We start from the raw sequence: 27,470 nt of genomic DNA, 5'->3' as shown, positions 1-27,470 counted from the left end.
ATGTGGGGTTGGAGTAAGGGTATAGTGTCCTCATGATGCATGTCCCCCACCCGCATGGCACTATGACCCCGCACAGTTCACCACACAGCGCATGTGCTTGTCTGACGCTGCATCCAGATGATGCAGTTCCAAAGGAGCGCTGTAAAGTCATAGCACCATGGCTATTTCACTCTTTGCAGTGCAAAAAGAATCTGCTTTTTGCAGCTCCTTTTTGTGTCCTACAAAGGCCAGATTGGGGCCACAGTGTGCAGTTGCACAGCCCCTCAGCCTGCTAGAGTGATGCCTAGTTCATTGCGGGGAGCCAGATGAACAGCAGATGTGGTGGAAGGACTGCTTTGATCAGTCAAGGGGCCTGAGCTAATTTTGCCTTCCCTTTCAGCGTTATTTGCTGCATCCTTTACACTTTCATGTCATCCATGAACAATTTTTCTTTCCGTGATTTTTGTTCCATTTTGTTGGACCTTAGCTGCCCAGGAAATGAGTGGATCGGAGCCGTGGAATCATTATAGATATCCAAAGCGACTGTTCTAAGCTTTATATCTCTCCATCTACATATTGAAAATGCACACAGAAGTGCACTGTCTCGCTCTCTCTCGCACACTCCAGAGCAAACCTGTTCCACATAATATGATTAGAGGTTACAAATACCACCGTGATTCCATTATTTAATTTTGCCAGAAAGCGACAAGTCCATAACGCATCTAAAGGAAAATAATTTAACACAGCTAATAATTTTTTTGAAGTGAGTCATTATTTACTTTAAGTCTAAAAAATGTACTGAGGAGGCTTGAGTAATTACATGTAGAGGCACCTAACAAACCCACCAAGGAGGGAGAGATTAATCGTTTAATCAAAAAGTGACCCAGATATCTAATTAATGTAGAAGTGGAGGTCAGAGATGTCCTTGCCTGTTGCTCAGCTCAGTCAGAAGCTCTTTGCAAATGTAAGAAGCCTGCAAGCTGGGTTGTTCACTATCACTCATAGCATGGATGTGCCTCCTTATCTGCCAACTGTTCAAGGACAGGGCAGAAAGAGAAACAGCTAAACAAGGACATGATAAAAGGTTTATAAACTTATGGATCGAGCAGAGTAAAGTTAATAAACAGAGATGATCCTTTCACCTCTTCTCTAGAGCTGCAAGGGTTATATAATTCAACAGATGGGCAGGATGTTCGGGACCAGGCCTTGTTGGTATAATAAAGTATGCAAAGGGATCCTGTAGTGCCTTTGAGATTAACTGAGTGAAAGATCTCGTACCATAAGCTTTCGTAGGCTTGACTTAGTCTACGAAAGCATCTAAGGAAGTAGATCTAGTCCATGAAAGCAACTGAGGAAGTAGACCAAGTCTTCAAAAGCATCTGAGGAAGTAGACCAAGTCTAAGCAAGCATTTGAGGAAGTAGACCAAGTCTACGAAAGCATCTGAGGAAGTAGACCAAGTCTAAGAAAGCATCTGAGGAAGTAGACCAAGCCTACAAATGCATCAAAGGAATCATACCAAGTCTACAAATGCATGCCCTGCTGAGATTAGAGTCCCTATCTTGGAGACTAAAATTCAGAGTAGGTGCACACCTCCGATGAGATCAGAGCCACATGAGCTCTCCACTAGACTTACTCAACCACCCATTGAGGAAGATGGTTCTTGCATCCTCAGTAGCTGAGGTTTAGAACTGAGAAAGAGAGAGATCTTACCTGGGGACAAACTGCCTCTTTTCCACATCCACAAGGCCAGCTCCCCAGCAGGCATCCAAGAGGAACCATTGGTCTTCCAACTTCACCGCATTCCACATATGGTTGGATTTCTTTTGCAGGAAGCTTTGCCCTTGGCTGTACCCGGCCCCTCTGCCATGCCCTGAAACTTCGACGCAGGTCAAGCCTGCTTCCCTTTAAGACATAAATGAGAAAAGATGGTGATAGATGCAATTTGGAAATAACCCAACAGACAGCAAGGACAACTGGATCAGGGACGTAGCTAGGATTTTAGGAAGGGGGGGGGGGGGTCCAGACTAAGTGCCACCATTATAATGGGGCTTGAGTGCGGCGGCGCAGCAGCACACACCATTCATTTTTCTAATGGAAGGGGGGGTCCGGACCCCCAGAACCCCCCCCCCCCCCTTGGCTACGTCCCTGACTGGATAGAGAGTTCACCATGGTGAACTATCTCAGTCTTCTGAAAGGTCTGGTTGGATAATGTCACCTTCCCACAGCCAGCCAGTATCTGGCCACATACCACTATGATGTATAGGTGTGTGTGGATGCCCTGGTACCAAGTGTGCAAGGAGGAAAGGGGGCACTTTGTGATGCTTGGCAGAGTTTTACACTCTGCCAGTGTGATGTGGCATCTCTTCTCTTGCCTATGTCAGCTACCCACAGAGTTTACGGAGTTAAACTGTGGTTATGGTGGCTGCCCAGCATAATCGTAAAGGTAATTTTTGATGCCTGAAAATAAAAACAAAGCACATACTTGCACATTGCACAATACAGATGGGCATATCCAGAGCACACGCCTCTCCCAGTCTGGAGGACCTGTTCAGGGGTGTGGATCTTCTCAGATAATCCCAGGAAGCCATCGACATCATATTCTGCATGAGAGGGAAACCACACACTTACTTGCTATTTTAGCCATAAACATCAATGCCTCTTCTTATGTTTTGAGACCTGAAGTGCTTAGAAATATGAATGTAAGCTCCTCACATACTGAAAAATATAGAGGTGTTATTGTTCCGTAATTCCTTCCCCGTCCAAGGACACAGGCTGATGGTTCTGGGGCCTCATTCCCACTTACAAATAAATCAGTTTGTGATCCAAATTGATTGATGGATTCGACAGCGGAGTGTGATTCACGCTACATTTGCCCTGATCACATTTTTTCCCTGTAAAATAACCCACTTATGGTTCACGTTCATGAATGAATGATTCAAAATGGACCCACTCCAGCCATCCAAAGGGCAAATTTAAATCAGTTCCAATCCACATCTGGTTCACACTTGCATGGAATTGATTTATTCAAAAAGACGCAGAAAAAAAACAGTGTCAAAAAGACGTGGGTTAAATGGGTCTAGCGCACGCCCCCCCTCTCTGAAACGCTTCAGCAATTTGGTTTAAGTGGGAACCAGGGTCATTTGAACTGGTTCAAACCAATTTGCAATCCAGTTTAAAAGGTAGTGGGAATCAGGCCTAGATTTCCCAGATACCCCACAGAAAATCTGGGATGGACTCGTTATAAGTGTAGGAGATTCTAACAAACTTGGCTTGGATTGGGGAGTTGATCTGTCCAGAATATTACATCTGTCTGCTGGAAATAGGAAATGAACCACTTGGGCTGCTGCCACACTCCAAAATTATTGCAGTTTGATACCGCTTTAACTGTCATGATGCCATCTTATGGGATCTTGAGATTTGTAGTTTGTTTTGGCACCAGAACTCTCTGAGAAAGAAGGCTAAATACCTCACAAAACTGCAAATCCCAGAACTCCCCAGGATTGAATGAGGCAATTGAAGTGGTGTCAAATGGCATCTGTTCTGCAGTGTAGATGCAGCCCTAAGCATCCCATGAGAAGCCTGTTGTCTTGAAAACTGTATCTGCCCACCCAGTGATATATATGCTCCATATCACTTTGGCTGCTGTGGTTCTGTCAAAAGGAGTCCTGAGAATTGTACTTTGGGGAGAAACTTGGAAAGTGCCTCCCACTCTTGGTCCAAAGACTTCTTTTCATGCCACGAGGAGGGCAGGCACAAAGATGGCAACCCTTGTATGGCTCAGCATAGCATAGGAGTGCCACGTATGGACCTACACTAGGATGAGTAGTACACCACTAGTACCTGACCTACTGAACAGCCTCTGAAGTTCTCCTATTCTCAAGGATATTCCCTGCTTCATGGAGAGCGGGCAGGATCACTGAAGTGTCTGGATATGTGTCCATTTGTTGTTGCCAACTGCCATCAAGTTGACTTTGACTTATGGTGACCCTATGAATGAGAGATTTTCCTGTCTCCCTATCCTCAGCATCCCTCTTGGCTCTTGTAGCCTCAGGGCTTGAGTCCAACCATCTGGAATACAGCCGTCCTCTTTTCTGCTCTGCTTTCTATCTTGCCAAGCATTATTGTCTTTTCTAGGGAGACATGCCTTCTCATATGTCCAAAGTACAACAGTCTCAGCTTAACCACCTTGGCTTCTAGGAAAAAGCCCAAGCCTGATTTGCTCTAGGCTCTATTGCTTTGTCTTTTGGCAGTCCAGGTTATCCACAGAACCCTCCTCCAGCACCACGTTTCAAATGAGTTGGTTTTCTTCCTGTCAGCTTTCTTCCATGTCCAGCTTTCAATACCATACATAGGAATGGGAAATATGAGGCTGTAGACAATTCCTAACTTTAGTATTCAATGATATATCTTTACTCTGAGGATCTTGTCTAGTTCCTTCTTAGCTGTCCGTCCAAGTGACTTCTTCTGATTTCTTGACTGCAGCCTCCAATCTGATTGACTGAGATGAAATATGGAAAATCTTAAACTATTTCATTGTCTTCACTGTCTACTTTAAAGTTCTGTAAGTCATTTGTGGGGGGTGTCATTATTTTTGTTTTCTTAATGTTCAACTGTAAACTTTCTTCCTTCACTTTCTCCAGTAATTTTTCCTTTGCAAATAGTCTTTCTATTTTCTGCTAGTAGTATGGAACCATTTGTGTATCTTAAATTGTTGAAGTTCCTTCCTCCAATTTCCTCCAATTTTCACATCTCCTTTCTCTGAGTCTAATTCTGCTTTATGTATGGTATATTCAGCATATGAGTTAAATAGATAGGGTGATAAAATGCAGCCCTTTGTCAATTGGAAGCCACTCCGTTTCTCTGTATTCTGTCCTGATGGTAACCTCTTGTCTTTTGTATTCGTTATGCAGTGGGACAATCAAATATTGTGGCTCACCTATTTCTTTAAGAGTGATCCATAATTTTTTATGATCTATGCAAACATGTCCATAGCCAGACGCAAAATTATTATAGCAGCACTGTAATTTCACATCCAGCTACAGGAACGTAGCCAGATGGTTCTGTAATCCTATCCAATTTCCATGAAGGACAGATGTAGAGGATTTCAGGGGATGCTCAGTAAGTTGGGGGTAGAGATTTGAATTCTGCAGGGGGAGAGAAGCAATATCAATCCCCACAGGACCACCCCCAAAACAGACACCCAAAAGCATATGGGAAAATTATGTGTGCACAGGCTGCTTGTCTCAGTCTGCTTTTCTCCAAAATTCAGCCAAATGAGCAATAAAACCAATACACTTACCAATATTGTGGCATAGCCACATCCAGATGGCTCGTGCCTTCTCCAGATGGCTCTTGGCTGCTTCAGTAATCAATGGAACAATGGTTTGGATGGACACCGGACCTGGTTTGAGTTTCAGCTAGTAGAGACAGAAGAGCAGGATTTGGGGCAATCAGCACAGGTGCATTTCCTAAAATAAGACACCATTTGTGTGCCCCCATTGTCTTTTGTATTTGTTTGCATTTGTAGACAGCAACTTGCTCCAAATGGGTGACCTCCAGCTCCCATCATCCCTAGCTGCTATGGCCAAGGGAGCTATAGTCCAACACACAGTGGCAATTTTCATGTCAGTGAGGCAGTGAATCCATGGCTGGTTGTAGCTCCAGCTGGTTTAAAGAAGCTACCCAAGGTTTGCTATTATGTTAAATGGACTGAGTTATCTCCAACATATGGCAAGCCTATCATAAGGTTCTCTTGGTAAGATTTCTTCCAAAGAGATTTACTGTTGCCTCTGGTTCTGCCTTTGACATTCAAGGGTGCAATACCTCTGAACATGGAAGTGGCTGATGCTCATGGAGGCTGGTGTGGCAGAGGGCAGGGTCACTAGCAGCAAAGCAAAGGCTTCAGTGGTGGAGCCAATGCCACCCAATCTTCTAAATGCTCTCCACCAGAGCATCCTTTGTTGGTTGACTAGGGACTTGGAGGTCATGTGCCCTGATGGCTGGAGGTTCTGATGCCAGTGGAGTGATGAATCTACTCCAGATTTTAATCCAAACTTGAAAGGAGCATTTCAAGGAGCTGAACCTATTTTGAGGGGATATGGTTCAACCAGTCTGCCCAACCTTTTGTCCTTCCTCTTATCAATGATAACATCCCCAGCTCATTTTCTGCTCTCACTTCAGAGATTGATCTCAAAAGATTTGGGGCAGCAATTACATAGCGCTACTGGCTAAAGTGATTAAAGTTACTGAAGTTAGAACCGTCCAGTCCATTGTATTTCCCCATCACCATGTTATGGATGTGGGAGCTGGACAGTGAAGAAAGCAGAGAAAAAGAAAATTAATACATTTGATATGCGGTTCTGGAGAAGATTACAGAGGATACCATGGACAGCCAAGAAGACAAACAAATGGGTTCTAGAATAGACCAAGCCTGAACTCTCCCTGGAAGACAAGATGGTCAAATTGTGGGTGTCGTACTTTGGCCGCATGGCTCCTTAGAAAAGCCAAACATGCTAGGAAGGAAAGAAGGCGGTAGAAAGAGAGGGAGTGGAAAATCTTCTCCAGGCTTCAGCCTGAACTTAAAAGATCTATCCAAGGTATTGAACCATTGTTATGGAAGTCATGGGCCCAAATCTACAAGAGCTAAGCAGAGCAGTGGAGGATACGGAGGGCTTGGAGATGCCTCATCCACAGGGTCACCATGAGTTGGGGTCAACTCAAAGGCAGATAACACCAACAATGGTTCTGCACCTTGGATAAATCTTTTAAGTTCAGGCTGAAGCCTGGAGAAGGTTTTCCACCCCATCGATATTAGAATTACCTGCCACCAGGTAGTTGAGCACTGCCAATCTGCCCAGAGAGTAAGGCCACTCTGGAACTAAGGAGGTTTGCCCTCCAACCTTGGCCTTCATGACTGCTTGGGAGAGAGTTTTAAATCTCTGGTTAAGGTTTTAATTCATTGCTACAAGAGACCACCAGCAACTCTGGTTGGAACTGTTGATACTAGACCTTTCAGATATGATAAGCATGAGGATTATTTTACCCACCTGCTCACTCACATGGAGAACATGGCTGTCAAGCTCTTGGAAAACCTCTGGGTCAGGGAAAAGTTCTCTCCATGTTTTTCTCAGAGTTCTTCCAGGGCTGGTGGAGGCAGGAGGCCAATGTTTTCCTTTCATGCAGCCAGACCCCACCTTGGAAGATCTTGGGTGAGAATCCAGCATCTTCTGCTGCTCCTCAATGGCCCTTTTGGAGTTCGAAACCTGTAACGCCACTCTGTTGTTGCTGTCATCAGCTTTCTTGGCCCAAAACAGAAATACGTCCTTATGCAAGAAATCTTTGGAGGAATTTGTGGTCATTTTGGAAGGCAAGATTTCTTGGGGTTCTTGGGTGAAAGGATTCCATCGCTTGCTCCTGCTTTTGTGTTCAGTACCTTTTTCACAAGGGCTCCCTACAGGCCAGCTGTGGAGACCTTCAGAAGGGCTTCCTCCCTCGAGAACATTGCCGTTGCAGAGATCCGTCATGTGGCTCTCTTGAGCAAGAGACAAAATGGTGTCGCCTTGTGGCGATGCCATTTCCCCCCTCTGGTTCAAATTCTTTACGTGTCCGACTCTTTTTATGTCAGAACACCGACACTGGAAATTGCTGTTTGCTGAAGATGGGGACATCATAATGTCCTTCTTGGGCTGGGAGATCTTGATGTGGTTGTTGTCTGGCTTCATCCTTGCCAACTGTGAATGAGATAGGATAAAATCATAAAACTGCAAGGGAGTGGGTATATGATTCCATAGTCCTTTATACTCTTGAAGTCCTGCAGCATTGACCCAACTAAACTGGTCCCTGCTACGTTACCAATCTGGGGGTCAGAAATCTGGGAGTGAGTGGCATGAGCTGTCAACTACCCACAGAAAGGTCTCTCAAATGGAAAACCAGTAGTTAACCTTATCTGTTTGCTGAAAGCTTTTTGGCTCTCTGCTGAAGCTTTATGAAGAGCATGGCATGGCTGGCAAGGATTCAGATGCTCTTCTGTAACGAAGCAAGTAGACGCACAAGGTCAGCACTTTATTACAGGAGAAGGATGAGAGATTTATTCATTTTTATTTTAATTTTTCATTTTAATTTATTTTTTCCAAATGCATCGGCAGCAGTTGAAGCACCCGGGCGGGAGAAGCCCCTCTGCAAACCGTAAGGCCCACTGCCCTGAATTCAATGCAAAGCTTCAGAAAGTTTGTTGTTGTTGTTGCATTCCTTCAAGTCATTTTGACTTATGGCAACCCTAAGGCAAACCTATCCTGGGGTTTTCTTGGCAAGATTTGTTCAGAGGAGGTTCGCCATTGCCTTCCCTTGAGGCTGAGAGTGTGTGACTTTCCCAAAGTCACTCAGTGGGTTTCTTGGCTGAGCTGGGAATCAAATCCTAGTCTCCAGAGTTGTTGTCCAACACTCGAACCACTATGCTCTCCTTGCAAATGTTACGATTTTGGATTAAAACTCCCAGTATCCCCAAAGGCCATGCTGGCTGAGGGATTCTGGGAGCCATAGTCCAAAAGAGTAACATTCTCCACCTCTTTGTTCCTTCAGAGAAAGCTATCCTTGTAAAGCATCTTTTGAAAATTATTCTAAGCATTTAATTTGTGCGTAAAATGTCTCTGCTGCCTTTTTGCCAGATGGCCTGAAGCCAGCTGCTTACGAAAAACAGTGGAACATGGCAGCAAACAGAACATTAAAAATAGCATTAGAACGAGGCCAGTTAAAATATTTAATAAAACAATGTGGAAAGCCGTTGAAAAGGAATTCAAATACAACGAAATCCTGATACACCGTGTTTGCATCTTCAAAGCACATCCTGGACATTGTCATAAGAGGTCTATCAGGGAGAACAGTATTATAATGTGAAGCGGAAGAGATTGTGTGTTTGTGTGAGAGAGAGTGAAGGAAGACATGGCAGTTGAAAGGTCCCGTGTCAGTGGGGCAGTGAATCCACTCCAGGTTTTCATAAGGACCTTCAACGGGGTGTCCAAGGTGCTGAACTTAATTTTGGAGATCGGATTCAACACCATGGAGCCAACATGGCATAATGGTTTGAACATTGGACTATGACTTTGGAGACCAGGGTTCAATTCCCAGCTTGGCTATGAAACCCACCGGGTGACCTTGGGCAAGTCACACTCTCTCAGCCTCAGAGGATGGCATGGCAAACCTCATACAGGCAGAGTCTGATGCTCAAACCATTATACCACCCTGGCTCTACTATTTATGTATCCAATTACTGTACTTCTTTGCAGAATGGTGCAGCCTGCAGAAAATATACTGTTTTCTGAGCAGAAGCCTTGTTCTGAGAGACAAACCCAAGGGCTTTCTTTGGTGGAAACAATGTTTTTGCAAAAAAAGGACCCAATTTGGATTTTTTTACAAAGTGCCAAAAACTCTCATAATCGCACCCAGCAGAGTCAGAAAACTTGTGAAAATGTCCCTTTTTGCATGCATGGATGAAATAAGCATCCATGGCACACACCAGAGCTTAGAAAAGCTACCTTTTCTGACAATAACTTCCAGAATCCATTGGTCATACTGGCCATTTTGGGAGTTGTAATTGAAAGGCCTAAATACTGAAAAGGCAACAGATCCCATCTGATCTTGGTAGCTAAGCAAGGTCAGCCCTGATTCATTATTGGATGGGAGACCACCAGCAAATACCAGGTGCTGTAGGCTGTATTTCAGAGGAAGGAACTGGGAAAACCACCTCTGAGGATTCCTTGCCTAAGAAAACCTTATGAAATTCATGGGGTCACCATAAGTCAACATACAACACACACATGGACACACAATTGAAGAAAGTACCTGATGTTTGAGTGTTGGACTATGACTCTGGAGACCAGGGTCCAATTCCCAGCTCAACCATGAAACCCACCGAGTAACCTTGGCCAAGTCACACTCTCTCAGCCTCTGGGGAAGGCAACGGCAAACCTCCCCTGAACAAACCTTGTCAAGAAAACCCCATGATAGGTTTGCCTATAGGGTCACCATGAGTCAGAAATGACTTGAAACTACACAAAAACCTTGCAAAATTTATCTGTTCTATGACTTCCTTGCAGAAATTTCTGTCAGTGGTGTAGTCTGCCCAAAATATGCTGTTGTGCAAAAACCCAAATTGAAGGCACACAACTTTGTTTGAGCTCAGCCCCAGAATTATTGTCAGGGAGAGGTCTAATAATTTTGCAGAAATGGAAAGGTCATTCTGTCTTACCTTCCTGCTGAGATGTCTTGAACTTTGCTCCTGGCTGCTCTCTGTTGGAAACAAGATCCCGGTCCAGATGGACTTGTGATCCAGTTTACAGGACCTCTTTTTGTGGCATGTGCTTCCCATACAAACTGCAACAGGCGTTATGCTTTTGTTAAGGTCAGGCAAAGCACACGGTCCGTGCAGATGCCCGCTTATGTAGCCAGCCTTCCTCGCTCCAGGGCCTTGGCCGTCCCGAGCTTCACCTCCTCAGTGCCAACGGATCTAAAAATATTACAAAGCACCGAAGAACAAAGCGTGGATTTTCCACCGAGAGCCAGCTCTCCAAGGGACTGATAGAAGCAAGATTATTATTATTATGAAAAAACATTATCAGAAGCTGACATTTCAAAGGTGCAATTGCTCTCTGCGAATGATCAATGGACACTCCAGAATCCAGGAAGGGAGAGAGAACGAATGCAGGAGAGGATCTATATATCACATTTTGTACTTTTACAGCAGATTTCCAATTCTGGGTAATAGAAAATAATTATTATAAGAAAGAATATATTTTAAAGAGGAAAAAAAAGATGTAGAATGGATTCTAAAATTGAAATCTCTGGTGCCTTCAGGACTAAATGAAGATTTGGACCTACAATCTTTAATTTGAATGCAATAAAGAAAGATTGTATTAGAGCATGTGTGTGTGTGCATATATGATTAAAACATAATGACCTGAACAGGTTGAGTAATCACCTGGAGAGACTGCACCAGATGTCCCTGTGTCTCATTCCAAGATTTATCATTGTTAATGCCAATGGGTTTGGAGCGTATGGCCCTTGGGGTCTCTTCCAACATTATGATTCTCTGATTCACTGACCATTAAAAATCAAAGTTGGGATTGCCCATGCACTACTATTTCTGATTTATATGCATTGTGAAAACTGGACAGTGAAGAAAGCTGATAAGAAGAGAATCAGCTCACCTCAAACATGGTGGTGGCGACGCTGGAGGAGAGTTCTGTGGATACCAAAGATTACCAAAAAGACAAACCAATAGGTCCAAGAAGAAATCAAACCCGAACTCTCCCTGGGAACCAAAGTGACTCAACTGTGGCTGTTGTGCTTTGGACATATGAGGTGATATGACTCAGTAGAAAAAGATGCATTTATCTCGACAGTGAAGATGGACACCTGGCAACAGGCTGGCTGCCATTTAACTCAAATGCGGAGGTGCTGATTTCCTCCCACATTTTACTATCACTGAGAATAGGGAATTTAGCTCACCTTCTTTGGCATAAGGTTAGCCAAGGTAAAACAAAGTTTGCATAGGCTAAAAAAAAAATTGCTGCTGATTTAAGGGTTTTTTTCTAGATGAAAAGATTACTATATTGATAGTTTCAGAGTTTTCCTTTGAAAAATATCCTCCAATATATGCCAACTAGTCAATCTAATTAATGCAGAGCTGGGGGAAAATAGCCAGGGCCTAGAGACTGTGTGTGAATGCCAAGATAACTATGCTGGAGATCTATAAATAGTTTGGGAAAGATCAATCTAATGTTGGAAATGTTGGCAATGGCATTCAATGGCGCTCCTGCATCCTGTTCTTTACAGGTTGTCCATGAGTTAGCTAGGTTCCTTTGGTTTGTAATGGGAGATAACATTCAAAAAGATGAGAAATTTGGGGCCGTTTGACTCAGGCTGAATCTACACAGGCAAAATAATGCACCCTTACTTCATTCCCAGTCCTGTTGGAACACACAGTTCCAACGGGAACATGCTTCTTTTGATGCCTGAGAGCTTTAAGTCAATTTAAAGGGGGGGAAATCATTTTATTCTGCTGTTTTGGGGAAGGACTAGTTTGTTTTTTTAAATGTGGTTTGACACCTGACTTGGGATTGTGATGGAATTGGGGATGTTAGGGCCACGTTGGGGACTGGTCCCCTGGGTCAGGTGGTCACAATTGTTACCATCATGGAAAGGTAGCTCCTTTGTTTATATTATCTTCTGAAAATGCTACTGTCGCCTTTGGGGGTGATGATTTGGTGTTTGTATGCAAACCTTTGTACAGTTGCACACATTTACAGGTTGGCATTTCACATGGCATAGTAGTTTGAGTGTTGGACAACAACTCTGGAGACCAGGGTTCAATTCCCCACTCGGCCATGAAACCCACTGGGTGACCCTGAGCAAGTCACATTCTCTCAGCCTCAGGGGAAGGCAATGTCAAACCTCCTCAGAACAAATCCTGCCAGGAAAACCTCATGATAGGTTCTCCTTAGGGTCACCATAAGTCAGAAACAGCTTGAAATCACACAACAGCAAGTGCATCAGTCCCATTGTGCATCGGGACGGTAGCTAGGCAATGCAGATGTGCATCGGGAGACTTGCCAGTGTCCTGTTACACATCTTCACAATTCAGCAGCAGTGTTTCTTAGCACTTCTGCTACATCACTAAATCCAGTTGCCCCTTCGTATCTGTTGGCTTGCCATCCGTGGACTGGAGCATCTGCAGATGAATTAGACCAGTGGTTCCCAAACTTTGGTCTTCCAGATGTTTTGGATTTCAGCTCATAGAATTCCTGACTGTTGGCCAAGCTGGCTAGGGCTTCTGAGAACTGAAGCCCAAAATACTTGCAGGACCAAAGTTTGGGAACCACTGGAGTAGAGCATCTGCAGGTGGCCCTGCCACATCCTCCTCAGTGGCAGCGCATGCACACAGCTGCACCAATGCAGCCATGCACACATTGTGTTGCCATTGAGGAGAACAGGACTTGAAGTTGCATGGTATGTGCCATCCTCAAGGGTGTTTGGAACAGAATTCCCATGGATACAAAGGTCCAACTATACGTAAAGTTACATAAGATGACGAACCATGATAAAGACGTATGCATCTGCAAAACCCCAACAAAAGTCTGGGCAATCCTGATGTGTGTACCAATTCATTTTGGTGGTGATGTGAGAGCTGCTATCAGTGTTTTTTGCTGGTTCTTTCAGTCTCCATGTTCACTGTTTAGCTACAGATGAGAAGTGTAATAAGCCAGACACCCAGGGGCAATATAAATGAGTGTTAGGGCAGAGGGTGGAATCCAGCTTTTCTGGAGGAGAAAGAGCCAAAGAGGAATAATGAAGCAAGTAGTGACAGCAGCAACTGAGGTCAGGCAAAGTGGGTGCCATTTGGCCTTGGGATGCCCTCCGTTGTCCTCCTGCTGAACTCAATGTGTTTGCATCTGACATCTCCATGGTGAGTCAATGTTCCTGAGGGTAGCAATTTTGGAATTCCAGGAGGGGTAACCTTAGATGAGAGCGTACAAAAATAACCCTGGTAGAAAAAAATGAAGTTAAATGCACTAGGCATTTGTACACACGAAGCTCCCTTGTAATGGTTCACTACATTTCGACCTGCACTTTGACCGGTGGTGGATCATCAAGGTCTCTGTCAAGGGGTTACTTCCATCCAGGGCTGTTTTTGGTGCTCTCCTTCCCAGAAGATCGAACTCCCTCCAAAAAATAGGCAGAGAAGTGATCCATCTTCACTTCTGGTTGCCAAATGGCAGCCACCATGGTGTGGCTGCAGCCTTCTGGTGTGCCATAAGAACCAAAAGTTAGTAGTTTAGTCAAGAGATAAGAAGAAGATTAGGAAGGGGAAGGGCAGCCTTGAAAGAGCTACAGAAGATCCTAAAGAGATATACCACTGAGCACTATAGTTGGAATGGTATTCCCCATCACTATGTATGGATATGAGAGCTGGACAGCGAAGAAAGCAGATAAGAAGAAGCTTAATGCATTTAAGATGTGGTGTTGGGGGGGAAAAGATGTGGCGCTGGAGAAGAGTGCTGAGGATACCATGGATGCCCAAAAAGCCAAACAATTGGGTCCTAGAACAGATCAAGCCTGAAATCTCCCTGGACGCCAAGATGACTGAGACTGTCGTACTTTGGCCACATTGTGAGGAGGCATGAATAATTGGAAAAGACACTAATGCTAGGAAAGGTGGAGGGATGCAGAAAGAGGAAGACCACACACAGATGGCTAGACTTAATCATGAAGGTCATGGGCTTGAATCTACAAGACTAAAGCAAAGCAGTGGAAGACAAGGGGTCTTGGAGATGTCTCATCCCCAGGGTCCCCATTGGTCAAGGTTGACCTGAGGATAGTTAACAACAGCAGCAAGCCCACTTTTGCTAGCCCCAAGTAAAGTAGACCCATTGGATCAATGTGACAGTGGTGGAGTCTCCTTCTTTGGAGGTTTTTAAACAGAGGCTGGATGGTCATTGGTCAGGGATGCTTTGATCGTGTCTTCCTGCATGGCAGAATGGGATTGAACTGGATGCCCCTTGAGGTCTCTTCCAACTCTAGGATTCTATGAATCCATGCTCCTCTCTGTGCCCAATAGGACCATGGGACCAGCTCTGCTTCCACAAAAGTGAAGTGTCCACATTGGACAAAAATGTCCAACCACATGTGTGAGACAGGAAAAGAGATTCCACCTAAACATTGGGAAGAACCACTTGATAGTAAGAGCTGTCTGACATTGGAAGATGGTGCCTCGGAGAGTGGCGGAGACTCTTTCTTTGGAGGTTTTTGAGCAGAGGCTGAATGGACATCTATTGAGAAGGCTTTGATTTTGTCTTCCTGCATGGCAGAATGGGGTTAGTCTGGATGGCCCTTGGGGGGTCACTTCCATAGAATCCTAGAGGTGGAAGAGACAAGGGCCATCCAGTCCAGCCCCATTCTGCCATGCAGGAAAACACAGTCAAAGCCCTTCAGATAGATGGCCATCCAGCAACTCAGTTTAAAAATCTCCAAAGAAGGAGACTTCACCACTCTCCAAGGCAGTATCTTCCACTGTCAAACTGTTCTTACCATCAGGAAATTCTTCTTAATGTTGAGGTGGAATCTCTTTTCCTGTTGTATGTTTCTAGGACACCAACAGAATTTGCACCAAAGATTTACATCCCTAGTTCTTCAGAGGCCGGACCAATCTCTAGCATATCCTTGAGCCCTTTCCAGTCACCTGGCTCAGATTTTCTTGCGATCACCTGGAAATAACTGTTCCTTTTAGTCTTATCATGTTAGCCACCCCACCCTGTTCCCAGCCGGCACAGGACTCCGGTTCCGTGACAATCGGCTAATAAAAGAGCCAAGCCATTTCTCGACTCCTTATTACATTTTCCAGCCCAGGCAGACATCTTGGCACCGCGTCCACTCCTGTTTTCTCCTCTCATTAGAAAAGAAAAATATTTCATGTAACTGGTGTTTTATGTCATGGAGAGGTCAGAACCTAGTAGAATTCTTCCTCTTCATTTCTTCTTTACTCTGCTCCTGCTGTTCTTCTTTGGGAAGACACAGGATAAACTGGTCTTTAGGGATGGGAAGTGTATTTGAAAATATTCCTCCCCAAAATGTGTTTCTCAGCTGCATCCGCACTGCAGAAACAATCCAGGTCACCACTACTTTAATGTCCATGGCTCAGTGCTATGAAATTCTGGGAACTGTAGTTCATTGTGGCACCAGAGCTCTCTGGCAGTCAATGTCTCACAAAACTTCAGTTTCCAGAATTCCATAGGATTGAACTACGGCAGTTAAAGTGGTGTCAGCTTGGATTATTTCTGCAATGCAGATGCAGCCTAAAAAGAAATTGGACTGCCAAAAACTTCACCATTTTACTTATTCTAGATACTCATTCTATGTAAAATTAGCACATGGTTGTTTTGAGCAGGGAACTGAATTTTCTGTGCAGAAAAGTGTTGTTTTTTGTGGACAAAATTAAGTTTCCTGCGCAGGCGTTTCTGCTTTCTGCACAAAAACACCACATGTGAATTTCTGCAGAATAAGCCCTGAATTGAAAACTCACTGCAAGAAGAAAGTTGTTAAAAGTACTTAATGATTCCTTCAAGAAGAAAATTAGGGAAGAATTACATCCCCATTCGCCTGTCGGAGTTACCATGGCAAGTAATAATATACATTGAGCACTATCCCGTTCTGTCTGTTGCTCTTTTCAGTTTGTGTGCTTCAAATAAGTTTTCTGCTCCATTCATCTGGGAAGGATGGAGTTTTGCCTCAGAGTCTCAAGCACAAATTCCAAGTGAATCCCATCCAGAACCAAACAATTCATTAGCGGTCTCCAAGGTATTTCTTTCTCTCGCCGTTGCCACATCCAATCTTAGGTGCCAACAGGAATGAGAATGAGAACTGATCTTGGAGAAAAACCAATCTGATTCTGGGACTTCTTGAAAAATAAATGTGAATTGGAGACAGATGACATTGGCTTGTGATCAAAATCAAGGGAAGACGTAACAGGATAAGTGCTTTGGGGACTTGTCACCCATTTGATCGAACAGCTGATTGATTGAATTTATATCTCTTCTCTTCCTAAGAACTGAGATATAAGACAGTTTACAAATACAAATAAAATAATAGAAATAAAAACAAGTACAGATTCTTCCAGAGTCTGAAGTAGACAACTGCGAAACCAAGAGAAAGACATGGGTGAAGATAATAATAATAACAACAACAACAACAACAACAATAATAATTTTATTTCTAACCCGCCTCTCCTCACGGCTCAAGGTGGGTTACAGCATAGGTAAAACACATATTAAACTGCATAAAATACCCATATTGAGATTTATGATTGGGATGAGGGCTAGAGTATGGGATTATTTTTAATTGTATATTTATGCTTATTGTATTTTATTGCTTTCTTTGTCTTGTAAACTGCCTTGATTCCTTCGGGAAAAGGTGGGATATAAATAAATAAATAAATAAATAAATAAATAAATAAATAAATAAAATAATCTATGCAATATTTATATTACTATATGTAGAATGATAATTAAATATAACATTCATGTTTAAAATTCATGATTAAAGTTGCATTGGATTCAATCCGGAATATAGCTTGAGCCAGTGTGGCGTAGTGGTTTGAGTATTGGACTAGGACTCTGGAGACCAGGGTTCAAATCCCCATTGAACCACGCAAAGCCACTGGATGATCTTGGGCAAGCCATAGTCTCTCAGCTTTAGAGGCAAACCCCCTCTGAACAAAATTTGCTAAGAAAACCCTATGATAGGTTTGCCTTAAGGTCACCATAAGTCAAAAATGAGATGGAGGCACAACAACAAGAAGAATAAACAGAAATAATGGGAAATAATGTCTTACGCTTTCTCCAGGTCATGGGGCACCTCGAGACAAGCAGTTGTGGCAGGGCCCTAAGGGGTCTTTCCAGCTGCCTGTTCTCAGTGTGTCCCATATGCGGGAGAGCACTGCAGATGCCATCTCCCAGTGCTCTGATCCCAAGTGCCCCAGAAATCCTTCAATCAGGGCAATGCCAGGTTGGAACAGTAGATTTTGGGAAGGTGACCTTATTGGATGTAACTATGATCATAGAATTCTCTCATTATAGCTTTACATATGATGTAGCCTCTTGGCTATCCATTTAAAAAGAAAAGAAAAGAAGTAGAAAAGACATAGATTTCCGACTGAGGCTTGGATTTCTGAACTGAAGTTAGCCAGTACAAGACAAATGGCTGTGCTGTCTGTGTGTTATAGCTAGCAGTGGACACTGGCTGTGTGTGCCCAGGTCATGATCGCTCTCCAGGACAGCAGAGACCAGATTTGGAGATGGGCTTTGCAGCTGGGATGCCCTCCAGGGTGAGTTCCAAAACACATCAGTGGCGGGATGGCACCGTGCCCGTTGGCATCCCCAGATACTGCAATCCCATTTTAATGAAGCTCAGCGTGGAGACTGTTGCCTCTCGGTTTGATTTAATACCTGTCTTGAAAGGGAAGAGATTTACTGCAGTTACTTGATTGTTGCAACAATTAATTTCCAATCAAGCCGGAGTTTAAAGTAATCACAGCCAGACAGCTGGAGGAGGCAAATCGTGAGCATCAGAAGAGAGGCGGGTTCTTCTACGCGGTTTGGCTGGATCCTTTGGATGCCCTCCCAGTTTCTGAATAGAAGTTCCTTTTAAGAGAAGGAGAGGTAGACATCTTTTTAGGCTGGTTGTCATGGAAACCACATCAGCATCACGGTTGCTTTTCTCTTTCCCACCTAACTCTCCTTCCCTCTTGCTTCTCAAAAGCTCTGCCAAATTATTTCCAGTTGCTCAAAACATTCTTTAGAAGAAACCTTGCAGAAGAAGTAAACTTCACAGGGAGCCCAGTGGCACCAATATTTTTTGTCAGCTATGAAGGGAAGAAAAGAAATGGTCCACTCCTCCCCACTCCTTTGCAAAAGCCATGACGGGGACTGGAATCACAGGACCATTCTTGGAGCCTGTGTTCAAGTACAGCAGGCCCTCTGTATCCATGGATTTTTTTTAATCCACAGATTCAAGCATCCACAGCTTGCTAATATTCCCAAAAGATATACATTCCAAATAGCAAACCTTGATTTTGCTATTTTAGATAAGGGACACCATTTCCCTAACCATAGTGTTTAATGGCACTTGAGCATCCATGGATTTTGGTATCCACGGTGTGTCCAGGAACCAAACCCCAGCGGATAACAAGGACCTACTGTAGTTTCCAACTTATGGCAACCCTGAGGAGAACCTATTAAGAGGTTTTCTGGGGCTGAGAATGTGTGACTCACCCATGGTCACCCAATGTGTTTCTATGACTGAGTGAGGAATCAAACCCTGATCTCCAGATTCATAATCCAATGTTCAAACAACTAAACTCTGCTTGTTTTCTCATAGAATTATAGAGTTGGAAGGGTCCTCATGAACCATTGAGTTCAACCCCTTGCTCAGTGTAGGATCTCCAGCCAAAACATCCCCAGCAGGTAGTTGTCCAGCCTCTTTCTGAAGATGTCCAGAGAAGAGACCTCACCACTTCTCTAGGCAATTGGTCTCATTGCTCAAATGTCAAGGGGGTTCTTCAGATGGTGAAAATAGTCCTGGTAGAATGTGGGTTGAATCTTTGTTGTTCATGTGCATTTATAATGCATCTGATTAAGTTTTCAGGTGGGCTGCCAAAACCCCCACTTAACCTGGGATAAACCATCTCAGGTTTTTTCCTAGATTTGCATTGTCAGGTGAATAAACTGGGATAAAACTCCGCATGCCTTTGAAGTGCTTCAAATATGTCCGCATTGTCAACTCCATCTTTATTTGCAGGTGTGAGCAATCGAACTTCCAGAGATGCACAGAGATGCGGTTCCATAGTGTGAACAATAAACCCGAAATGTGTGAGTGAGATTATTTGGATAGTCGTACTAAAAAACAAGAGGTGATGGAGTCTCCTTGTCTGGACATCTTCAGGAAAAGCTTGGGCAATTACCTGCTGAGGATGCTTCAGCTGAAGATCTTGCACTGGACAAGAGCTTGGACTCAATATCCCATGTACACACACTGGGCAACACTACAAGTTGGGTTGGTTGGGATGGCTGACCCTACAAGGGGAAAACCATCATTTGAATCCCCTGGAGCTCTTGTCCAGCCCCAAAGATCCCTGACCATCAACTCATTTTTAAAAAGTGGTGCCATTCACAAGTGAACACTGTTTGAAAATCACACCTAAAGCTCCTCAGCAGAGGTTATCCAAAATATCCAAAATGACTGGGACCTGAGGTGTTTTGGATCTGGTTGTTCCATTTTGCATATACATCCAGTACATAATGAGACATCTTGGAGATGGGATCCAAGTCTAAACACAACATTCGTTTAGGTTTAATATATATAGCTCATGCACATAGTCTAAAGGTAATTTTATACAATTTTTTTAATTTTTTTAAAAAATAGGACCAGGCTTCCTGTTACTCAGCCCCTTTCTCTGACTGTTTATATTTCCAGCCCCCCTATCCAATTGCCTTTAACTCAAAGACAAATCGAATTACAGCGAGCCACGGCTGCATCTCCCAAACGCATGACAAACCCTTCCAAATTTGGGTACGGCTAATGGAGGCCATAATCCTGTCTTGAGGGGAAAGGGCCTGAAATGGGACCAGGGTTAATCAGCTCATTACGAAGATCTATGGCGCTCCAGACATGTTCCAAAACAACAACAACAACAACGGAACAAAACACTCCCGCAAAATAAATAAATAAATCTGTTTGTGCAAGTTTGAAAATTTTACAAAGCTGGGTTCAGTTAAACATAAGCATTGCACCTGAGCTGCGGATGCCCTGCAGAATTAATGTGGTTTGACACCACTTTAACAGTCTTGGCCCCATCCTATGTAATCCTGGGATTTGTAGTTTATTGTGGCGACAGAGCTCTCTGATAAAGAAGGCTAAATGCATCATGAAACTACAGATTCCACAACATTAAGCTGTGACAGATAAGGTGAAAAACTGACATGACTTTTGGATGTTAACAGACTGCAACTCCCATCAGCCTTAGCTAGCACAGGCAATGGGGAGAAATGCTAGCGGTTGCAGATCAACAAAGCAACAGATCCTCATGATTCCCAGTCCCTGTCCTAAAGCCTTAAGTGTTTAACCTGGTCTGGAATTAAATGAGAGGTTTATTGGGTGCTATTACATATCTGAATATACTGATCATCTCATTTTAATGGTCAACTTTGATCTTGATTTGTGTCATTTTTAAAACAGCTGTTTTATTGTCTTTTCTACTTCTAGATTTAAACATAAATATATACTTATATAATACTTACATTTATATCCCAAACCCACAAAACAGTGATACCTTTATTGATTCAACCAAAATGCACAAAATACGTGCTGCAAGGTTTTGAAGGCTTCTTCATCAGGCAAGGGGTTAAAAATCATGCAGGAGAAAGAAAAATATGATGAAGTTAGTCATCATATTTTTTTATCTCATGTATGATTTTTAACCCCTTTCCTGATGAAGAAGCCAGTGGAGCTTCGAAAGCCTGAAAGATTTATTCTGTGCATTTTGGTTGGCCAATAAAGGTATTAATGTTTTGTGCATTTTGGCTGTTATTGTACTTTGCTACATGGCCAACACAGCTTTCCTTGGATATGTCATATCTACATGTAACTTGTAAATTAATACTGTAATTTCCATTCTCCTTCTAAGATAAATCTGTGCAGTTCTACATCATTTAAAGCTGTTAACTTATATACAGAGGGACCTTGGCATCGCTGGAGCTTGGTTCCAAGACCCTTTGTGGATACCAAATCCATGGATGCTCAAGTCCCGTTATAAACAATGGCACAGTAAAATGGTGTCCCTTATATAAAATGGCAAAACCAAGGTTTGCTTTTTGGAATTTATATATTTTTAAAATATTCCCAAGCCATGGATGCTTGAATCCGTGGACAAAAAACCTGTGGATATGGAGGGCTGACTGTATCTTTTTAAGTCCCAAAAATCACTGCCACTCCCCACCTTTCTTCTAGAAATTTGAAGATCTAAACCTTTGTCTTTAATTAATGGGGTTAGCTTGTCTGTTTCCATCGCGTCATATCACTTCGGTAACCATTCTTCCTGTTGCTTTTTTTTAAAGGAAAGAAAATTAAGATGCAAACAATATAAAGAGCAGAGTGTCTTGGGGCTTCAAGGCATACAGAGCTGAGAAGAATTTGCTTCTTGCATCTCAGCCAAAAAGCTGTTGGCGGATCACAAAATGATCAAATTGGGGATGAAGTGAGGCTGCTGGACAGCGCCTTAAGAAAACTGCCTTTGGAGTTGACCTTGTGGCTGCAATCTTCTTTCTTGACATCTGAAAGGAGGGAAGGAATGAAGGAGTGTATGCACAGACACGCATATAGAGTAATGATGGGACAGAATACAGCCAAACCTAGAATAAACTGGGCCCAGGAAGAGTTGCTAGAGGCCTAGATAGTGGAGAACCAGACATTGAGAAAAGAGAGCTTTGTTCACTTTCCAAACTGCATTCCTAATTGTGTCTTATTGCTGGAAGCGGGAGAAAGTCCCTTATCTATTCGAACTTAGTGGTTTCCCCTCAAGTGATGGATGGAGGTTACAGTGTTGGTGAGGGCTCAGGTCTTCTTAATGGCACAAGAGAAATACGATGGCTCCTGATCCAAGTGTACGGCGAAGAAAGCGGCATTTATTGGTCTCTCCTCATCTCTTCTTTCTAACCCGGGTTCAGTTATTGACCCAAAGTCTGTCAAATTAAGACTTTTTTTCGCAAATTGCACTGGCAATCTTATATCTCTTGTTCCCTAGTATCATGCATATACATTATGATGGCCCTTTCAAATTATTTGCTGAACCTGTCTCTAAGCAAAGATTGATTTTCCTCCCTCTCCAAGGCTAGATGCCATGTATATTCCATAGAACTATTTTGTGGTACATTTGCCGGCATTCCTTACACCAGAAGAAGATGCCCATATAGTAACTCAAAAGTAGAGTCTATGCAACATATTTTAGTATACTGTAATTTTTACAACCAAATCCAACAAGCCAAAATCCACCCGTTATCGAGTAAGATGAATGGAAGATCAGATCTTTTTCATGTAAAATTCTTATTGGAAGACGAATGCCTGAAAGTCACTCTCAAAGTTGCTAAATTTAAATAAATCTAAATAAATCTAAATACATTTCTCTCTGAGGCAGCTAGGGTTAGGGCCCTCTATGAATAAAGGGACATTTAGAGTTAGATTTAGTAACCCCTTCAACTCTTGTCTTATTGTGGGGGATTTTGGGGATGTCTGTCTCTTCTGCTTTGTTCCTAAGTGTTTAAATCCAAAGTAGGATCAAGCTAAGCCTGGCAATTTTACTTCCTTTGGACTTCAATTCCCAAAATCCTCAAGAAGCATAGCTGCCAAGGGAGAATCTGAGAGTTGGAATACAAGAAGGAGGACCTCTAAATTGTAGGATGGAGCTGAGCTTGGAAATGGTAATCCCCCTCCACAGATGTAAGGTTTCCAAGGTATAGGCTCTGATGTACCCATACCTCCTTTTCCCTTGCATTTATTATTTCCTGGCTCTTGCTTTGCCCCCGCTTTGTTTTTCTTCTGTAGAATACATCCACCAAGGTAACTTAAGTCTGAAGAAATTGAAGTCCCTTAGGTTTGTTGTGATGTTAACACTTTAACACCAATGCTTTGCAAAACAGCCTCAGCAGGCAGCTTAAGCCCAGAGCCAAAGTGATGTTTACAGACCTCCATGACTGCCTTGTTTACTCTGTGCAGGCTTTTGCTCCCTTCCAGGAGGAGTCCCTCTGGGCACCAAACCTCTGGAGAGCACTATTTGCGCTGTTCCCTGGTTGCCAAGGCAATAGCAGCATCCTCTTTAGGACCAGGAATCCTGTCGCTTTGTCTTCCATGTGATTCTGCCATTAATTTATATACCTATCTTCTGGGAAATTCTTTGCCGTCCTTCACAGCTTACTGCTCTGGGGAGATTTCAAAAGTTTATTTAAAAACAACAACAACAACAACAACAACACCTCCTTTATTGCAAAACAAACAACTCCCTTGGGAAGTCAAACGCTTTCATAGCCAGCATCCATAGGTTTTTGTGCATTTTTCAGGCTATGAGGCCATGTTCTAGAAGAGTTTATTCCTGACATTTCACCAGCATCTGTGGCTGGCATGGAAGAGAATGGTGTGTATGTATGTATATATATATATATATATATATATATATATATACACACACACACACACACACACACACACACACACACACACACACATATACACACACTGTTGGATGAGAGGAAGAGATTTCCATGTTAATCTGTGTATTGTTCTGTGGTTGACTGGCAAGGCCTCTGGGTATCTATTTAAATAATGATCCATTAAGAGGAGGAGGAGGAGGAGGAGAACAGAAGAAGAAGAAATAGAAATATTATTGCATACATATACAATTTTATATGCAGAAAACTATTTCCTTCACAGAAAACGCAATAGTTAGGGATGGCTTCTGTACAAAATTTGCATAGGCTTTTTAAAAGGAAAAACTAAACAGCAATTTCTGTGCAGAAGGTTTGATATCGATGCAGAATATGTTTGATGTTTTATTTTTGGAGGGGTGTGTGTGCAAATTTTGCACAAATTAATTCCCAAATTGTGAAAATTCTCCCCAAACAAGGAGTCTCCTCAGCTGTGTTCCCCAACATTTGAGATATACATTTTCCAACCATTTAAAACATTAGCTACACACATTCTTTCCACCCTTAGTTCTTGGACATTTTGGCTGGATCACTTTTACATGTTTTTCTATTAAAACCTATTTCCCATTAACATATAGCCCATCTCTATTGAAAAGATCGGTATCACCAACTAAGCAATGCCACCTTCTCCAAAAACACGCCACCTTTTCTGAAGAAAATAAAGCCTTTTATTTGCTGGAGCATTGACGCTCTCCCTTAGTTTGTTCTCTTCATTATACAATTTACAGTCTGCAGCCAGTGGCTGAGAGTTCAAGAAAAGCCCTCTCTGCTCTCTGCCATCAGACTGGTTTCCAACCCAAGGCCAGGAACCTCAGCCACAAATCCTCTTTGCATCTGCACCCGAAAGCGGAGGTAGAAGGGGTGGTAAAGTTCACGCATTAGCACCGACCTGGTTGCCTGGAGTAGAGATGCAAACCTGAGTGACATGACTGAAAATCTGTAAACAAGTTCCATGGACAGAAAGGCTTTCTAGCTCTGGAAGAATAGGTGGCACAGAGTAAAGGATTCTGCATGTTAGCAATTGTTCACATCCACAAAGCGATTTGAAACGATGATGTACTTCTGCCCAAAATCTGGGTTGCACTATCTAGGAAGGGCAAATGCCTCCTCCTTTGGCACTTTCACCATTCCTAACAGATTGGTTGTGTCTATTAGAAACTTATTATGAGATACATCAGAGCCTTGTGTCACTATGCCTGGTTCTGAAAGACAGTTGTGTGACAAAAGAAAACAGAAGCAGAGCTTCGGCAGACCTTGGCAGCACTCCAAGGCTATTGGTGAGAGCTGTTCTTGAACAATGATCTCTACGCAGCAACGTAAGGTGCTTGGTTTTCTCTTTTGTCTTCTGAAATGTTACCTATGGAATTGCAGTCTTCAGAGACTTGGCTACCATCTGTCAAAAGAAGTGAAATACCATGGAACGCAGCCTATAGTTTTGCCACTCGCACAACCGATTCCTCCGTTAAAAAACCCTTAATGCTTAGCGGCCATTCATTAAATGCCATTATGTTTCTGCATTCCACTCATTGCTCAGGCCTGTGTATAGCTAGCTGTGTGTCAGACGGATCATAAAATCTATCTCTAAATGCTATTTTAATTCTTTAAAATAAAAAATAATAAAGCACGAGGCATATAACACTGGCCCTCCGTATCCACGGATTTCTTATCAATGGATTCAGTCATCCATGGCTTGCAAATATTTTAAAGATTATATATTGTAAAAAGCAAATTTCATCTTGCCGTTTTATGTGTTGTTCTTGTCCCTGTGTGGCTTCAAGCCATCTCCAACTTATGGCGAGTCAAAACTTAACCTATAGTCGGGTTTTGTTTGTCAGATTCGTTCAGAGGGGGCTTTGCCATTGCCATCCTCTGAGGCTGAGAGAGTGTGACTTGCCCAGGGTCACCCAATGGGTTTCCATGTCCAAGACAGGATTTGAACCCTGATCTCCAGAGTCATAGTTCATTGCTCAAATTTGATATAAGAGACCATTATTTTTACTGTGCCACTGTATTTCATGGGACTTGAGCATCCACAGATTTTGGTATCCACAGGGGGCTTGGAACTAAACCTTGGCAGATATCAAGGACCCGCTGTAGTTTTTGGTTTTAATATAGTAGTTCATTTCATAGTTTTTATTTTTATGTCATTATGTTTTAGACGTACCTTGTTACGTTCCATGTTGTGAGCCACCTGGGGCTCCATGTTAGAACAAAGTGGGGTATAAATTAAATAAATGTATGGACGGATGCATGGAAATTGCATCTAAGTTTGTGGATTCCTTTGCTAGATTGGGAACCTCAGCATGCAGATTGTGTCCTGGTTGTTCTGATGCTTGACCCAATATTGGATATTTGCTGTTTTAACTTGTTTCTTATGATGTTTTTAATTTGTTGTTTTAATAAATAAAGCTAATAATAATAATAATAAGTTGTGATGTTTATTATATGGCAACAAGCAATCAAACGGGGAACAACTGTTGTCCTCTGGATTATTTCTGCAGTGCAGATGCTGCTAGTGTGTCTGCCTGGGGATTATATTAAAGGGTTTTTGGAATCCCTTCTGACTCTTAGGATTCTATGACCTTCTCTGTGGTATCAACCCTAGATCACACAACTGTTCCTAGATTGTGATGTAGATGGCTTTCATGGCCGGCATCCATAGTTTTTAGTGGGTTTTGGGGGTTATGTGGCCATGTTCTAGAAGAGTTTATTCCTGATGTTTCGCCAGCATCTGTGGCTGGCATCTTCAGAGAAGACCCAACAACATTTGGGGTGGGGCTTGATTTTAAGTTGTATTGCCTCTTTTTATTCGGTTTGAAAAACTGGAAAATTACAGAAGGCAATTTTTTGGGGAGAGAAATAGTTCATAACTGTTTCTCAGCTGCTACATATCCTATAATCACACACACAAAAAAAAGGAACAATGAATAAAGCACAGTTTTAAAAAGGAACATTATATCAAAGGAACAAGGCAGAGTTAACCATTGAACAAAAATCCTAGCTGGCCAGTGCAGTGTTAAGATGATGGTTTTGTTGTTTTTCTGCTAGAGTATAGAACAATGGGGTGAAGTTCAGCACTAAGGTCTGGTCCAAAGCCCTGCAGTATTTGAGATGCAAAGTCAAGGGAGCGCATGGATCCAAAGGTTGCAAGATGAGTCAGACACACAATCTGTTGTCATGCTGAGATGCAAACTGTGCCCTGCGTTGCAAGATGTTCTGACCTGCTGGTTCCATCGCATTACTGTGCAGAAAAAGCCAGAGAAAGAAAGAAAGAAAGAAAGAAAGAAAGAAAGAAAGAAAGAAAGAAGTGTTACTCAAATTGCTTAGATTCCAGGGGAAGGCACCACAATTGACTTCCAAAGAGGAATTTATTTAGCTCAATAGGAAGCAGTGAATGAGTTTCTGGTAATTTAAAAGCTGGGAACTTCAGCCTATGTATAACCAATGGTGTCACTAAGGGGATTCAGGGGGTACGGTCCGCACCAGGTGACACCCTAAAAGGGGTGACACCTCTGCTCCTCAGACATTGGCATTTGGGCAGAAAAAAGCTGTGACATTTGCCAGTATCTCTTTAAAACGCTGCAGAAATGCGACTGGGGTGAAGCTCAATGTGAGGAGAAAGGAGAGGCCCCAGTTTGTTTGTTTGTTTTTAAACCTAAAATTAAAATTTTCAAAATTTATTTTGTTAATTT

The 27,470-nt window shown here is 42.8% G+C and overlaps 1 protein-coding gene across 1 annotated transcript in view; it reads right to left on the bottom strand.

The window, feature by feature from the left end:
• The window catches only part of LOC149313271 (kyphoscoliosis peptidase-like), a 29,773-nt gene extending 3,792 nt beyond the window's left edge, over nucleotides 1-25,981 (bottom strand). Inside the window, exons 1-5 of the mRNA XM_089527266.1 lie at nucleotides 25,943-25,981; nucleotides 7,027-7,740; nucleotides 5,280-5,397; nucleotides 2,463-2,580; nucleotides 1,691-1,882 (exon numbers count right to left, since the gene is read on the bottom strand). Coding sequence (XP_089383392.1) covers nucleotides 1,691-1,882; nucleotides 2,463-2,580; nucleotides 5,280-5,397; nucleotides 7,027-7,740; nucleotides 25,943-25,981 — 1,181 coding nt within the window. The remainder of the gene's footprint in view (nucleotides 1-1,690; nucleotides 1,883-2,462; nucleotides 2,581-5,279; nucleotides 5,398-7,026; nucleotides 7,741-25,942) is intronic.
• Nucleotides 25,982-27,470: the final 1,489 nt, after the last annotated feature.

This window comes from Sceloporus occidentalis, unplaced genomic scaffold (assembly GCF_023333645.1).
Source record: "Sceloporus occidentalis isolate IW3139 unplaced genomic scaffold, rSceOcc1.0.p SCAF_5, whole genome shotgun sequence".
Lineage (NCBI taxonomy): Eukaryota > Metazoa > Chordata > Lepidosauria > Squamata > Phrynosomatidae > Sceloporus > Sceloporus occidentalis.
This window is presented reverse-complemented; position numbering and strand designations above follow the sequence as displayed.